Raw genomic sequence first — 17,903 nt, 5'->3', positions numbered from 1 at the left:
CCTCAAAACACCCTTGTTATTTTTTGAACAAATCCCAATTCTAAATTTGACCCTTCACTCAGCACACTTACCCTATTTTTTCTTCTATCAGTCATATAAAGTTAATTTGCTATGTCCGTCAAGCTATGTTGCACATATACAGACACGTTATTTGCTATGTCCGTCAAGCTATGTTGCACATATACAGACACGTTATTTCTATAACATTACCCTCATAAAATAGCCTTTAAACAAAAACAGAAACCGACATGAAACGGACACGGATGCGAAAAGCAGAAACGATACTAAAGAGAAGTGTCCGTGCAACACAGGCATCAAGCTTTATGAAATCAGCAGCAGTTGACGATATTTAACAGCAACGAATCAAATTTACTATATCCAGTGACACGTTAGTTAATCGTTATTCAGACATGATTTTAGTACAATACATGTGATCTTAAGATACATAAAGACTGAATCACAATATATATCTCAAGCTTCCTACAGAAAATTAAGGCATAATCAGCAAAACGGAAAGAGAGATAAAGTACAGCAACAAATAGGTACCGGTTTGCCCAGAAGTTCTGCTGTAGTCTTATTCTGCAACATCTGATTCCATCATCTGGATACGAGGAGCAGTGACCACCGGCAACTTCAGATCCCCCGTGATCGATCCACACGCCCTTTCACGAATCTCCCTGTACTCTTGGCAATTAGCACATAAATGGCAGAAAAAATGTGTAATGAAGTCGCCACAGGGTGCTTCCTGCATAATCATGGCAATGACATTAGATTTAGCCTCCGTTTATTTGCCGGAAAATATTTTGCTGTCACTACTTGGAGTTTTAAGCTCATAGGCAGGTTGTTCCATCGAACTTTCTATAGTCAAATGATAATAAAAGTTGAAAGAAAGTAGCTTTACTGTTGATTTATTAGTCTCAAGTCTGGGACACCCTCGAAAGGAATAAATTAGAAAAGAAAAATAATAAAACGTATAGCCATAGTTGTTAAAAGCGCAACGCGCACTAAGTGGTCCTGCAGCCTAGGCTCAAGGTGCAGAAAAAAATATATTATCTTACTAGTTAAAGCATATCAATTGCTAGCATAAACCAAAAAAATACCCTTTGACATTTACCCTTTTATAGAAATACTATTATTAAAAACAAATTGAACCAAGCTTGCTCACAAACGTGTTCATGAACATTATAATCGAGCTTGTTCATGAACCTATAACCGAGTCTGCTCGGAAGCTTTCAAGCCGAATTTTGTCGTGCTCAAGCTCGGGTCGTTTATAAATCGAGCCGAATACAATCAAGCTTTTATCGAGCCGAATGACGAGCTGCTCATGAACGGCTCAGCTCATTTACAGCCCTAGCCAAAGAAGCATTTTGTCGTGGATTTAGCAGAATTTAAGTAGCAACGACCTTATGATTACATAAAACAAAGCTCAATTTGAAGTGATAAATCAAAATTAGCGACAAAAACGGACATATTTTTGTCATCAGTGACAACAAATGAAGTGTACTTGCTACTCAGACCAGAGCATAGTTGGAATTGGATCCAGCTGACAAACACAACCTTCATGGCAGCAAAGAAACAGAAAAAAAAAATTATACAATTGATCAGATTTCAACAAAAAATAGCTATACCTGCAAATTGTATTTTTCTCTGAGCGCCCTGCGATAACCACAAGCATAACATGCAACAAAGCATCCAGGTAACCCCAACAAAATGCCATCAGTGATGCAACAACATAGAGTATTGACAAGCGCCCACAAAACAAAATGTGTCGTGCATGAACCGATCAAGGTTCCAGAGCCCAAAAACTCTGCATTCTTCCCAAACAAATAGCAAGGGCAAAAGAGACCCACTAAACCTGTACAAGGTAAAAACAGTAGTAGTTAGCATAGTTGTTAAAGGCGCACTTTTGATGAACATGAGGTGCAGAAAATAATAAAAATATATATATACAAAATCTACGTATCAATGTCACTAAATACTCTATTACTAGTTAAAGCATAAGTAATGATGAACCAAAAAACACACTTATAACCATGCAAACAAGACAAAACCACATAAGAACATAACATTAAATGTCAAAAACACCAAATTAAGTTCATAGACATATGATATACTTAACCTAAGTACATAATTAATGCTAATAAATTAATAACCATTCATTGTCAAATTAAAAAGAACTCAAAAAAACTGATAATCATCATCAAGATCTTCTTCAAAATTAATATCGTCCTCTCCAATGTCTCCATTATCATTTTCTTCTTCAAAATTAATATCGTCCTCCCCTCTAGGGCTGTAAATGAGCTGAGCCACTCATGAGCGGCTCGGCGCTTGGCTTGACAGTGTTCGGTTCGAGCCGAGCTTGAGCACAACGAAATTCGGCCCGAAAGCTCGTGATAAGGCTTGATTAAAGGTTCATGAACATGTTCATGAGCAAGCTTGGTTCAATTATTTTTTTAATAATAGTAATTCTATAAATGAAGAAATGTAAAACAATGTAGTTTTGTAGGTTTCAAAACTATGTAGTTTTGTGTTAAAAATTTCAAATGAACATAATTAATGAATTGTTCGCGAGCGAAGTTCATGAACAAAAACATGAGCAGCTCACGAACAGGATTTTGAGCACGAGCTCGTCAATTTTCTGACAAGCCAAGCATGAGCAGGCCAAAGCTCGGCTTGACTCGGCTTGATTGCAGTCCTACTCCCCTAAAAAACCTTCAATTTAAAATTAGTTTTCTGGAGTTGACAGAAAAAAAGAGGAAAATAATTAATTTTTTCATCTCATTAGTCATTAGGCACCTTCATATTATTTTTCTTCTGATAAATCAAGGTCACAGAGCATAAAGTAGCATACAGCTCTGCATATCATCGCAGCAAGCGCAGATTCCAGACGACCATGGTGCCAATCCATCACTTGTCTGCCGAGCAGCCAATTGGCCTTCATTAGGAGGAACAGCAGTCTCTGCCTCTAAATCTGATTGTCCCAATGGAATGTAAGGCGGTGGCACATAGTTATTTCGGTTTTCCATATTCTCTTGGAAGAAAATATCCTACCACATAACATATGGATGCTCCACAAACAACCTGGTTGAAACATTAATAAATGATATTAAGTGCTTATATATTCACATGGTTGAAAAAACAACATCAGTAACTCTTGCAACTTATGAAGCATCAAATGCAGGAAATTAGCTCTCAGAAACTGTAGCCATGGGCTTGATTGTTTGAGAAAACTTCAACTAACAGAAGTAGCTTGGTTAAATTACATACATGGCCACTGAACTTTACTAATTTCACGCTATGACCGCTAAAGGTAACATAAAAGTCACTCAATTTTACATTTTTTTTAACATTATGGTCACTAAACTTCAATTAACGCCTCAAAATGACCGTGAATGACCTAAAATGGAAACGTCCAAGAATTAAAGTTGTTTAGAACAACATTTACCATGGAACCACCTTTTGTATTTTCCAAAATCACCATTTCCAGAGCTTTCTCTCTCCTAACCAAACAATACCTAAATGACCTCAAAACGAAAAATTTGAACAATTAATGTTGCTTAGAATATCATCAAATTATCAATGCTTGAAATTTTCAATTTTGAGATCATCAACGGTCATTTTGAGGCATTAATTGAAGTTTAGTAGCCATAATTTTAGAAAGTGTGTAAGTGAGCGACTTTTATGCTAAGTTTTGAAGTTTAGTGGTTATAATGTTTACTTGAGGTAAAGTTCAGTGGCAATGGGTGTAATTTAACCAAGGTAGCTTCGATGGAAAACAACAATAGCCAGAAAAAAAAAATTGGAATATTGAAACTTCAGCCACTAAATTACTCAACAAGTATCAACATGAAAAGGGATGTCATAACTTTACCTCAGACAAACAAAGTCTAATTGATACCCTAATAAAAACTTCAATTCACAAATCAATCTCATTTATCCTTGAGTTCATAAAAAGTAAATATTGACATCATCATCTCTTTATAGACCATGTTGACAGCTATGTTTCACGTGCACTTCTCTTTAGTAGTGTTTCTGCATTTCGTATCCATGTCCATTTCAAGTAGGTTTGATTTTTGTTTGAAGACTCTTTTATGAAGGTTATGTTTTAGAAATAACATTTCCGTATTTCCGCGCCTGTGTCCATATCCATTTCCGTGTCTGTGCAACATAGATCACATCAACTTTGGATCTATTAGCCTCTAAAAGAACAATTATGCAACCTCTTAATGACTTACTTGAACCGAACCACAGATCAAATAAAATTGTTTAGTCATTCCTGATGAAATAAAATTATCTGGCCATATGCTTATAGGCATCGGTTGGTTGATGTGAGAAGCTATGATAAAATAAAATAGCTCATGAAATCCAGTTTGGAAATGGTAAAATGCTCCTGAGTTCGTATTCAATTTCCATTTTCTAGGGCTTCAGAAAAACTCATATACGTATGATGAAATGCAAGCAAATTAGTGACAAATTTTCTATCGAATTAAGGATAAACATTAGATTTTAAAAAAATTCATGATCCCATCTAATAAATAAAAGGGATTTCAGACTAATCAGCAAACAGACATAAATGAGCTCTAGTTGAGGCGTTCAATGAACAACCAGAAAAGATGAACCGACAGAGCATAAATTAAGGATATAAAGGAAAGAAAAATTACCTGAAAAATAAACTCGGGGCGAAGGAGACGAAAGGCGAAATTCGGTGATTTGAAGGAAAGAAAAGTTCCAAGATCCCTAACGTACTTGTTGAAATTTGATTGTAGTGAGAGAAATGATGAATCGATGATGAAACTGGGTTTGGGGTTCCAAATGTTATTATGACGAATAAAGGTACAATTGGTCCTTATAGTTCGCATAAATTGTCAATTTAGTCTAAATAATTTGAATTTCAAATTAGTCCTTAAAATTAACCCATGATAAAATCAGTTGTAATTAAAATCGTAGGGAATGTAATAATGTGATTTGTATAACAAATTTTAATAAAATTAAATAAAGTGCAATTATCATTACAATACGTATGTTTATTTAGTTAAATGCTATTTCATGTTTTTTCACTTTTTTCTCTTTTTCACATTTTATCGTGTTTTTATGTTTTTTTCATTTTTCATTTTTCGTTTTTCCATTTCACATTTTCTGTTGTTTTCTTCGTCTTTGCTCTTTTCCGTTTTTTCTCATTTTTCGTATTTTTTCTCATTTTTTCTTTTTTTATTTGTGGTTTTCATGCTTTTTCGCATTTTTCATGTTTTCTAATTTTTGCGTTTTGGCTTTTTTTTTTGCATTTTCTCTTGTTTTCGGTTTTTATTTTTTTGTATATTTTTTTCGTATTTCCCCATTAGTAATAAAAATACAAGTATTGATTGTAATAAGGATTTATGTCACTTTTGTTCGTAAGGCTCATTACATAAATTTGCAAAGAAAAATTAAGTGATATATTTGTGATTCCATTACGATAAAAATGATATGACTAACCAAACATGGTAATAATCCTCTAATGGACATTCCATTACAACGTACTAAATAGGACTTAAAAATATAATATACCTTTTATATCTTCAAATTATAATACTTAAAATCTATTTTTATACTTGAAAATTATTATATTCTGTGATGTAACGACCCGGTCCGGAGTGGGTGGCGCCGGGGTAGAAGGCTTGAGCAAGGAGCGGCCCTAAGGGATGGCGATAGGGACAGGAATGAACTGAATCCCACGTCGGAAATGGAGAGGGAGTGATTGAGACTTATTAGTAAGATGTGAATTCAATACATGCAGACACGTTTTAAAACCGTGAGTCCCAATGTGTTGAAATTGGACTAAAACGGACAATATCTCATAGTATTAGATCAGGGTGTTACATGTGATGCCACGGAACACTTTAGAATATCTCATAGTATTAGATCAGGGTGTTACATGTGAGTCCTAATATTAGTGTATCAATATTATGCATTGCCACATAATTTTTTAATTGATTTTAGAATTTTAATTATACTAAAATATTTTTTAAATTTTTTTTTCTAATAAAATAATTGTATTAAGGGATAACAATATGAAAAAAATAAATAAAGATTAAAACATTAATACCAAAAGAAATATCTTAAAATCTCTGAAAAAAGAAGTATGGTCACTAACAAATAATTTTGATAGAAATTCCTTAAAATAAAGGTAAAAAAAACCTCACTAAATCTCTTACAGGGTGTTTGTTAGAATGGATATAGGAGGTGGGATAGAGATAAAAAAAACACGAGATAAGTTATCCCGTGTTTGTTTGGGAGATAAAAGAGTGAGACGAGTGGGGGATAAGCTTCTTATCCCTCAAATCCTATACCCAAGAGGGGGTGGTATAAGGAGGTGGGATAAGTTGCTCTGATTTTAATAGGATGGAAAAGTTCGTCTTATCTTTCAAATTAATGTTATGTAGTTTAAATAAGGTTAAAATAGTAAAATGTATTATTTTATCGTCATCCCTATTTCACATACCAAATATTGAATAATAATTCTCAACTATCATATTTTTATCCTTATCTCAATCATTTATCCTTATCCCTATCCCAATAGAATACCAAACGCCCTATTAGTGCATCCACATTCTAAACTGACTCATGAAGTAATACGTTCACTATAAGAATAGATTTAGATATGAAAATATAAATATAATAAAACTTAGGCATGGAAAAATATATTATACTGGCAAACTTTATAATTGACTCTTTATTCGTTATTATGACTGGGCCTATTCTCTTTGATCCGTTTCTGCATTTGGGCCCACTTCCAAATGTGGATTCTTCTCTTTGCTCCGGCCATCCGGCGGAATCTGTTTTTGCAATGTTCCGGTGGATTTTAACAGAGAATGGAGCATGTATCGTTTGTTGTATCTGTTGATTTCTGATTTGATTTAGCAATAGCTAATTGATAATTTACTATCTTCTCCTTCTCATTTCTCAATCTAATAATACGGAATCAGAAGAATGGTTGACGGAAGCACGCGGCGGTTACCTAATTGGTTGGCGGTCGGTGACGAAGATAAGAAGGCGAATAAGAAGAAGACGGCCGGGGAAAACACGCCTACTGAAGAAAACCTAACTCTTCCGAGGAATTCAGTTTCTCTTGCAAATAGCGGCACGAAAAGGAAAAAACGCAATGATAATCTACCGCATGCTACTGTTAATGTTAGCAGAGGGAAGAGAAAAGGGAAAGCAAAAACTGTTCATGAGGAGATCGAAGACGAAGACGCCTTAACAGTTGAAAATAAGAAGACGACGGCGGGGGAAAACAAGCTTACTGAAGAAAACCTTACTCAGCCGAGGAATTCAGTTTCTCTTGCAAATAATGGCACGAAAAGGAAAAAAGGCAAGCCTGATGATCTACCGCATGCTACTGTTAATGTTAGCGGAGGGAATAAGAGAAAACGGAAAGCAAAAAATGTTCATGAGGAGATCGAAGACGAAGACGCCTTGACAGTTGAAGATTTAGTGAGCATTGCTCAGGAGGTGAGTTTAATTCTCATCTACTCTGTTGTTATATGATCAAATTGTATCTGTTGCTCAATTATGCATCTGATCTTTTGAGTGGAATATGCCTGTGAATTTAATCTCCTCTACTCTTGATCAAATTGTTTTTGGATTATACATTTCTGATCTTTTTGTGCAATTCTATTGTTTATAAATCTGTGTGCAGTACGTCAAGTACAATGACAATTCAGAGCGAAGTCTGTTGTTAAGTAGAATAAATCAACCATACTGTAGCAATGATTTAGACGGGTCAAATGAGCAGCAATTCTCCAGTGGTGAAACTAGCGCTTCTATTGATTCAACAGTTAATTTAACTAGTGAACAAAGCTTCTCTAATTTTAGCAGGACGGATGATCCTGCTCAGGACATGCTTAATCTATTTTTGGGTCCATTGTTGCTCGGGAAACCATAAGGGGAAGAGAATGAAATGAATTTGGATTTGATGTATGAGTCACAGAAGCAATCTCAGAATGATTTCAGAGAAGAAACGTTCTTAATTGACTGATTAAGATGCCCAAAACACTTGATCTGCAACCAGTTTTTTACTATGAAACATAATTCTAGATATGTTTGCGAGGCTCTTCAGCATCAGTTTCGATCAACTAGATAATTTTCATTCATCACAGCTTCACTGCAGATCAATATCCATAGGTGCGTATTTCTGCTTTGGCATCTCGGGTTGATAAATAAATTCATGATTATAGGACTGGACTTCTACATGGTAGAGCTTGCTTAGCTTATGTTTAAGTCTTGATACAACTTCCTAACTTGTTTACTGACCAATTTAGCTTTGCATGTGGATTTAGTAGTGCACGTTCTTCAAAGATGTTCGAAGTACTATTTAGATTGAGGCTATGTACATGTGATTTTTATGCTCATCTCGGATTGAAGTACTGCTTTGGCATCTCGGGTTGATAAATAAATTCATGATTATAATTTACAACCAATGAAATGACTTGCATTCTCTTTTGAATTTTTTCTTTACCAATTAAAGCGTTAAGGACTAGACTTGTATATGGTAGAGCTTGCCTTTTGCCTGTTCCAATGTTAGGAATAGAGCTGAGTTCTCATTTTCCACCTGCTACATGTTTTAGCTTATGTTGAAGTCCTGATACAAATTCCTAACTTGTTTACTGGCCAATTTAGCTTTGTATGTGGATTTAGTAGTTCAGATCCTTCAAAGATGTTGAAGTACTACTTCGATTGTGGCTATATACATGTGATTTTTATGCTCATCTCGGGTTGAAGAACTGCTTTGGCATCTCGAGTTGATAAATGAATTCGTAATTATAATTTTCAGCCAATGAAATAACTTGCATTCTGTTTTTAGAATTCTTTTCTTTCCCAATTAAAGCATTAAGCAGGACTGGACTTGTACACTGTAGAGCTTTGCTTTTGCCTGTTCCACTGCTAGGAATAGAGCTGAGTTCTAATGTTCCGCTGCTGCATATTGAATTGATTTAGCTTATGTTCAAGTCTTGATACAACTTCCTAACTTGTTTACTGGCCAATTTAGTTTTGTATGTGGATTTAGTAGTTCAGGTCCTTCAAAGATGTTGAAGTACTACTTCGATTGAGGCTATAGACATGTGAATTTGATGCTAGCCTTTGGCAATTGATCAATAAATAAGAAATACTTTCTCCGACGATTGAAATTTTATAATCTTCTATGCAAGCTCTGTTATATTGGATGCACCATCTTCGAAATCAGTCCTTCTTTTCCAAGCCAGTCTGCTTTTTTGACTTATTATGTAGCTAACGTTACTTGATAATATAAATTATAACAATGTTCTCTTAGTGTGGCAAAAGTTGATCTTGAGAAAGAATGGTTAGAAAATCACTGTTGGTGTGGGGAACTAACACGAAAATCTCGGGAGAGAATGTTGAGAACAAATTCTTAACAACAGAAAGTAGCACTAGAATTAGATAACAATTTTATTCTTACAGCACCTAAGTTTCTGTGGTTTTATCAGGATTGTTGCCGTTAGAGTTTCTATTTTCAAACTGATTTTTAGTTAATTCTAAGGAATCAGATGTTCTCGACTCGAGTCTTGAAGCAGAATACTGTTCACTAAATTTTCTAAATGTTATTATGTTTACTAGCAAAACAATACTGCATTGATACTATTTAGTTATGTTATTGTTATGTTCGATGGACAGTGTAAATTGAAATAAAACCCACAGTGCAAGTAGCGAAATTTTCATCACGATGGTGGAAAACCCGCTCTCTGTCACTATTTATATCCGAAAACTAAAAATATTAAGAACGATTCTGTATGTATTATTACCTATTAGCAAAATCTTCACACACACATACAAGGATAAATGCATAAATTACACACATTGTATAGTTCATATCTCTTAATCAATATATATGCCTATTCCTCCTTTTACGAGTTGGAGTAGAGAACCCGAATTTACGTTTTTTTTTTCTTTTTTGCTTGTCTGAGTCAATGGTGAGTTGATTAGGCTTGATAACATCATTTCTTTCTTATCATATATATATGCAGCCGCCCGCCGAGAATTATTATGTAGGCTCAACAGAAATGCGTGATTGACCTCTATATATGTTCGGCTGGTGGTGTTATTTGCAATTTAGAGTAGAAATCTTTGAAGCCCTAATTTATGACCAGTTTTCTTGACATCTTCTTGAACTTGTTTCCTATACTCACCAAATGTGAATTTTCTGTATATTGAAGGTTCTCTGCAACTCTGTATCAACGAGTCATATGACGGGCATAAAAAATAAGCAAGCGAGTATCTTTCCATCTTTGCATTTGCCATTACTTTGTGCTCTACACTCTTGTAAACATCATTGCTCCATGCTTGAAATAGATCTCCGATGTTCACTATAAGAGCGTCTTCATTAGGCTTGACGGCTACCCATTTCGAGTTGTTCATGAGTTGAAGTCCGCCGACTTGATCTTGCGAAAGAATGGTTAGGAAATCACTGTCCGTGTGGGGAACTAACCCGAAAATGTCCGGAGAGAATGGGCAGGGTGGATAGCGGTTTAATCGGAGAAAGCAATTGGTTTCTTGGCAAACATCTTCAAACACTGTACTTGTATGGCCTAAGTTTTGTGCTAGGATCCCTGCAAGTAACTTGGCTAGCCTTGACATTGCTTCCCCAAACTCCATCATCACTTCCCTGCAATGCATTAATTCTATACGTCAGTTATATAAAAGCTTTGGAAAACGACAATGTTTTGGTCTGGACTGACAAAGAAAGGGTTGGACATCTCCATCATTTGTTGGGAGTGAGGCGGGGTGGAATCATACCTCTAAAGGTGGTTTCCGTGGTGGTCGGGGGGTGTAACGACACCCCATTCTCCTTCCCTTGTCTATGTATATATTATATTCGCACAAATGCAGTAATGGATGCAAGATTTTCACTGGTAGGGTTTTTTTTAAAGTGGTTTATGAATGTTTAATTGATATATTTTGGATGTTTTTACTAAAACCCATACATAGGGCTGTAATCGAGCTGACAGCTCTGGCGAGCATCTGGCTTGCTCATGCTCGCCTCGGCAGACTCGGTAAAAAAATTATCTGATCGTAAACTGCTTGCGAGTATTTTATTCGTGAATAACTCATTAATTATAAATGAATAATTGAAGTCAAAAATAAGTTTTGAATTTCATTTGAAATTCTTTTAATACCAAACTACAAAGTTTTGAAACCTATAAAACTAAAGTTTTACATGAATTTACTTAGTTTTACACATTTTCCTCTTTTTAGAAATATTATTAGTAAAAAAAATAATCGAACCAAGCTAGTTCAAGAACATTATAATCAAGTTGGTTCAAACAAAAAAATCGAACCAAGATGGTTCACTAATCCGTTCGTAACATTATAAGTTTGTTCATAAGATTGTTCAGGAAATTATATAGAAATACTATTATAATGAATATTATAATTAAATTTATTAATGACTTTGTTCGTGAATCTATATAGAAATACTATTGTCAAAAAAAATGGAATAGAGATTGTTCACGAATCAATTTATGAATATTATAATTAAATTTGTTTATAAGTTTGTTTACTTATTTAAAAAATAATTTGTTCATTAAACTTATTCACAAACAATTAATCGAGTTTTTGAGCCAAGTTTCGATGTGCTTAAGCTCGGTTTATTTACGAATGGATACTCAAATTCATTCTCAAGCTCAAATAGTTAATAAATCAAACATGATTGAACTTTTAGAGAATGCAGTCTCTCTCATGCATTGGAAAAATGTAAAAAGAAGTAAAAGTACCTTAAAGAGGTGAATTCACCATAACAAGCAGCTTCAGAAATTTTATCAAACGGAATATGAAAAGCCTCAGACCAAGAGAACTGATGCGGAGAAGTAGCAGTAGGATTCCCCCATCGATAAGAATTATTTAAAAGACCAGAACAAGATTTTTTATTGAACGGTGTTTGAAACAGCTTCATTTGCTCTTTTCTCATATTCTTCAGTAACTCAGGGTTTATTCCATGGTTTATTACTTGAAAAAATCCCCATTCCGATGACGCTCTGCAAATCGCCGCCGCACAAGCTTCTCTTTCGCCGTCGTGAACACTGGTTAAACCGGCGAGATCTATGAGTGGAAGCTGACATTCTTCCATTGGAGGAGTCTTGGATTCGACTGCTTGTTTGGTACAGACTTCTCCGTAAGAGTGAAGGAGAGGAGGATTCTCTGATTTGATGAGCATTTTGTGATGTGAAGGTGAAGGTGAAGGTGCAGGGTGGAATTAAGTTGGGTTCAATTTGTATTTATAGACAAGTTTGTTGAATGAAAATTACTACCTTGTCCCCATGAATAATGTGAACAAAAAATATTGGGTTAAGTTGCCAAAAAAAAAAAAAAAAAAAACAATCACTACTATTGTTAGCTAAGGGGCAAATCTTAACATTTAAATTGTCTAATTTTATCCTCACACTTAATTTTATTCATAAGGTTGGTAAGTTAAAATATATATTGTGTTTAAGCTACAATCAAGCCCAGTCCAGTTTTGGCCTGCTCAGGTTTGACTCGTCAGAAAATTGACAAGCTGGAACTCGAGCTCGATATTCTGTTCCTGAGATGTTCACGATAGTTGTTTGCGAGCTTATTCACGAGTTTTATTCGTGAACAACTAATTAATTATATAGATTTGAATTTTTTTTAATACAAAACTACATAGTTGTGAAATTTATAAAACTAATTATACAAAACTATGTTGTTTTACCTTTGTGTTTTATAGAAATATTATTATTGAAAAATAATCGAACCAAACTTACTTACAATCATGTTCATGAACATTATAATCGCTTGATTATGAACTTTAGATCAGAGGATGTCCGCGAGATTTCGAGTCTTGCTCAAACTTGATTCGTTTACAAATCGAGCCGAACACGATCGAACTTTTATCGAGCCGAACACCGAACCGTTCATGAGCAGTTCGACTCATTTACAACCATAATTGTGTTTCTTATTCTGTTACCAGCTGCATATCAGTTGGTTTAAAAATTTGTTTTACATTTTTATGATTTAATAATGGAATTTTATGAAATATTTGGATTTTTTTCAACTAATACAAAATACAGTATAATTTTGTAAAAAAAGTGTACGTCTATTGATATGTTTGTGACCTGTTACTAAGTAAATGACACAAATGTGAAGTATAGATAACAAGATTAATGGCTGAGAAGAAAATTTGATGAATTATTTCTCAAATTGACTCAACTTGCGAATGTTAGAGGTAAATTTATTCTTTGTTGCCAACATTAAGTGACATTATTTTAGATGTTAAAGGTAGAATTACTCTTGACTTTTAACTTTAAAGATATTGTTGCACTTTATGTCTTAAATATTAGGGAAAATTCTAAATATGACCTATATGTGGTTTCGTTGATTTGTATATGGGTGTATGTGATGTTTTTTTTTTTTTTTGTAAAAAGAAGACTGAAGTTCCTGATGTTAGCAAAACCAATAAAATATCAAAAAGATAAAATGCAAAAATACCTTTAATATTGATAGTTATGAGCAATTTGCTTATAATGTTGGCAATTACGAGCAAATTTACTTCTAAATTGACAAGTTGGATCAATTTCGGATATAATTAAAAAAGACATATTTTTTTTTTATTTTACACCAGTTACCTATCAATTAGTTCAAAAAAAAAAAGATTTCACATTTTTGTTATTTAATAATAGAACTGGAGATTAATATTTTTAAGTTTGACGAAATATTTTTATTTTTTTTTGGACCAAATTGTACAAAATACAATATACTTTTTTTTTTGTTAAAAAAATCATATCTATTCGTATGATTATGATTTGTTACTAATGTATGATAAAATGACGCACATGTGAAGTGTAAAGGACACGATTCATGATTGAGAAAACAATTTGATGAATTATTTCTCAAATTGACCCTACTTGCCAATGTTAGGAGTAAATTTGCTTTGTTACTCATTAGTAACAAATCACAATCATATGGATAGATAACACAATTCATGACTGAGAAGATCGTTTGATGAATTATTTTTCAAATTGACTAAACTTGTCAATGTTAGGAAAAAAAATTTTCTCTTGGCTACCAATGTTAGAGATAAATTTGCCCCATTTTAGACGTTAAAGGAAAAATTGTTCATGATTGACAACGTTAGAGATATTTTTACACTTTGGTCCTATTTGGTAAAAAGCTTTTTGAGGTAAAATTAGAGGTTTGAATCATTTTAGGGGTGGTTTTGACTACTAAAACCTATAATAGTGGTGTTTGATGAAAAGAGGTTTGGAATAGCTTATTGGATCAAAAATGCTAATTCTGAAAAAGCTGGTTTTAAGAGTATTTTTAATTAGCTTATTGCTACATCTCTTTTTAAGAACATGTTTACCCTTGATTACTACCCATTTTTAATCCCAAATATAGGGTAAATTACACCCATGACCACTGAACTTTATGCATTTTAACATTTTGGTCATTGAACTTCAATTCTTGACGATATGACCACTAAACTTTACATTTTTTAACACCGGTGACCATTCTACTTTAACAAAGTCTTCAAAATGACCGTTAACAACCTCAAAATAAAAATATTTAAGAATTAAAGTTGTTCAGAACGATATTTACCATGAAACTACATTTTTTATTTTCCAAAATCACATTTTTTTTGAGATTTCTCTCTCTAAAAATTCAATTTCTCTCTCCTAACCAAACAACATCTAAATGACCTCAAAATGAAAATTTTCAAGAATTGAAGTTCCTTAGAATATCATTAACTTTTCGAATTTTTTATTTTTAAACCATCGATGATCGTTTGAGGCGTTGAGTGACTACTAATATTAAAAAGTATAAAATTCAGTGATCATACTGTTAAGAATTGAACTTCAATGGCCATAATGTTAAATGAGTAAAGTTCAGTAGTCATGAGTAGCCATGAGTGTAATTTACCCTCCAAATATAGGATATATCATATCATTATTTTTCATTTTATACAATTAGTTAAGTTTTACCAAAACAAATTTTACGGGTAAATTACACCCATGGCCACTGAACTTTATCCATTTTCACATTATGGCCATTGAACTTCATTTCTTCCCGGTATGGCTACTGAACTTTACACTTTTAACACCGGTGGCCACTCAAATTTAACTAATTTATCAAAATGACCGTTAACGATCTTTAACGACCTCAAAATGAAAAAATCAAGAATTAAAGTTGTTCAGAACGACATTTATCATGAAACCACATTTTTTATTTTCGAAAATCAAATTTTTTAGAGCTTTCTCTTTCTAAAAATTCACTTTCTCTCTCCTAACCAAACAACACCCAAATGATCTCAAAACGAAAATTTTCAAGAATTAAAGTTCTTTAGAATATCATTAACGCTTTGAATTTTTTATTTTTAGCCGTCAAGGGTTGTTTTGAGACGTTAAGTGGCCACCAGTGTTAAAAAGTGTAAAGTTCAATGGCTATACCGGGAAGAAATGAAATTCAGTGGCCATAATATGAAAATGGGTAAAATTCAGTAGCCATAGGTGTAATTTATCCCAAATTTACTCATCAACTAGTTAAATCAGCTAACAGGAAAAACTGGCCCTTATCCCAATATCAAAAGACTTTATAAATTTAAAAAATTAAAAGATCAGGGTCTAAATATGATATTTGTCAATAGAATCGCAAAAGAGCACAAAGAGAAAAGAACAAAAAGAGAGAGCTCTTAAGTGGCGACAGTTGTCAAAAGGAGAGCGTTTCGAGATTCTGAGACCAAGTCTGACGAATGTAGCAAAAATTGCACTTTTTTTTAAAATGTTTTTATTTTATAAACCAAATGGAATCAAAACCTAACAACTTTTCCGACTTTATTGACAAAATTAAAAGGTTTCGTTCGACATTTTCGATCTTTTTCTCCAACCGTGTTTTCATTCTACGGTGGGGCCCTACCAAAGTTTTTTTTAAAAAAAATTATTTAACATCATTTTCACATGGAATACATGTTAGAACAATTTTACTCCGTTCGAGAGTCTGGTGTACATTGGTATGCGGGATCAAATCATTAGGGATGTAAATGTAACTGGCGGACGGGATGGAACGAGAAATTAGGACTGTCAATTAGTTGGGAATTCTCTGTTTCTGTTGGAGACTTACCCCGTTGGGAATAGGAATCTTCGTTTGGGATCCTCAACGATGATAGTTTGTATGTTGTTCCCGACAGTCGGGGACGAGGCAGTGATGGTTATAAGTGTCTCATTCTCGTCTCCATCTCTGTCCCTGAATATCCCCAATAGGGATCCCCAACAGATTCCTGAATAAATAACCGAATATAGAAAAAAACTAATATATATGATTAATTTATTTTGGATTTGTTTTTATTTCATGCTTTGAATCTTTGTTTGTAATTGTTTACTTAATTTTTTATATCCTGGAATAATAGTTTACGACTTTACAAAAATTTAAAGCTTAAACGGGGATGAGGATTCCCTGTGGGGATGGAGATTTCCCGCGGAGCAGGGATGGTAGCCAAATTTTTTCATTTGTAATTCGGGGACGGGGAATCCCCGTTATACCAGTGGTCAGGGATGGTTAATGTGATCCCCGTACCGCCCTGTTTACAGCCCTACAAGGAATGCATTTCTCATCTTCATCCCCGCGAGTTAGACATGGATAGATTTGACCCCATCCCGCCCCGCAGGGGATCCCCATCCCCGCGGGGATCTCCATTCCCTGTTACAAATGTTCCAAAACATATTTTACCATTCCTCATTCCCTGTTCTCCGTAAGAAATCACCGTATATATTAAAAAAAAATAAAACCTAAAACTTTTAAGAAGCAGTAGCTAATGATACCAAACATCAAGAATCATTCTCAAAATTTTCAAACCACAAAAAAATTAAAAATTGAAAACAAACAATCACCTAATTAAAATATACTTAAATCACCCAAAAAAATCAATTATCACAGGAAATATTCGGGGATCCCTTATTGGGGATTAACAGGGCAGGAACGGGGTACCCATGGGGTGGGGATACCTTTCCTCATCACCGTCCTATGGGATCCTTATTGGGGATTCCCGGCCCCATCGGGACAGGTCACTAATAGAGACGCGGAATCCCCGCCCCATTTATATCCGTACGAATCATACCGATTGAATTCAGTTTTTTAGTTCAGTGTCATTTTTTTTGCATTTTGGTATTCGGTTCGGTTTGACAAAAAAATGTAAAAAACCGAACCGCACCGAATTACACATATTCTATATTATTTTATAGGGATAAGGTGTAAAAATATTCTTAATATTTACACATAGGAGCAATTTAACTCCTAATATCTAAAATTGTGCGATTTTATCCTTAATATTGGCAGTCAAGAGCAATTTTACCCATAATATTGTCAAGTTTGGTCAATTTTAAAAATAATTCATCAAATTGTCTTCTCGGTCATGAATCTTGTCATCTACGCTTCATATATGAGTCATTTTATCACTCATTAGTAACAGATCACAAACATATGATTAAACGTTAAATTAAAAGAAATTTTAAAAAATTAAATATTTCACCAAATTTAAAAATATCATCTCCAATTCTATTATTAAATTACAAAAAAATATGAAATCTTTTTTTTAGAATTAACTTACGTGTAATTGGTGCAGAATAAAAAAATAAAATATTTGTGTTTTATAATAATCCGAAATTGACCAAACTTACCAACGTTAGAGGTAAAATTGTTCTTGGCTGCCAACGTTAAGGGTAAAATTGCATCATTTTAAACGTTAAGGGTAAAATTGCTCATGCTTATAAACGTTAGAGGGTATTTTTGCACATTATCCCTGTTATATATATATATATATATATATATATGTTTGAATTTACAAGTTTACTTTTGTTTATGTGGACTGCTAAATACCGACCCTAAATTACTTATCACCGTCT

The 17,903-nt window shown here is 33.8% G+C and overlaps 3 protein-coding genes across 3 annotated transcripts; 1 reads left to right on the top strand and 2 right to left on the bottom strand.

Moving 5' to 3' along the window:
- Positions 1–348: 348 nt before the first annotated feature.
- Positions 349–4,818, bottom strand: LOC136225626 (protein PLANT CADMIUM RESISTANCE 10). The gene is made up of 4 exons (XM_066013705.1): positions 4,662–4,818; positions 2,852–3,081; positions 1,629–1,855; positions 349–745 (listed from the first exon to the last, which is right to left on the bottom strand). Exons 2-4 carry the CDS (start codon positions 3,024–3,026, stop codon positions 575–577), a joined length of 573 nt encoding a protein of 190 aa, XP_065869777.1. The 5' UTR covers positions 3,027–3,081; positions 4,662–4,818; the 3' UTR covers positions 349–574.
- A 1,909-nt stretch (positions 4,819–6,727) lies between these two features.
- On the top strand, positions 6,728–10,694 carry LOC136226821 (uncharacterized). Its single transcript, XM_066015479.1, has 3 exons — positions 6,728–7,488; positions 7,676–8,160; positions 10,209–10,694. Exons 1-2 carry the CDS (start codon positions 6,967–6,969, stop codon positions 7,919–7,921), a joined length of 768 nt encoding a protein of 255 aa, XP_065871551.1. The 5' UTR covers positions 6,728–6,966; the 3' UTR covers positions 7,922–8,160; positions 10,209–10,694.
- LOC136226820 (gibberellin 2-beta-dioxygenase 6-like) lies at positions 9,768–12,232 on the bottom strand. The gene is made up of 2 exons (XM_066015478.1): positions 11,766–12,232; positions 9,768–10,657 (listed from the first exon to the last, which is right to left on the bottom strand). Exons 1-2 carry the CDS (start codon positions 12,203–12,205, stop codon positions 10,105–10,107), a joined length of 993 nt encoding a protein of 330 aa, XP_065871550.1. The 5' UTR covers positions 12,206–12,232; the 3' UTR covers positions 9,768–10,104.
- Positions 12,233–17,903: the final 5,671 nt, after the last annotated feature.

Source organism: Euphorbia lathyris, chromosome 4 (genome assembly GCF_963576675.1).
Source record: "Euphorbia lathyris chromosome 4, ddEupLath1.1, whole genome shotgun sequence".
Taxonomy (NCBI): domain Eukaryota; kingdom Viridiplantae; phylum Streptophyta; class Magnoliopsida; order Malpighiales; family Euphorbiaceae; genus Euphorbia; species Euphorbia lathyris.
Note: the sequence above shows the minus strand (reverse complement) of the source record. Positions and strands in the feature narration are given on the sequence as shown.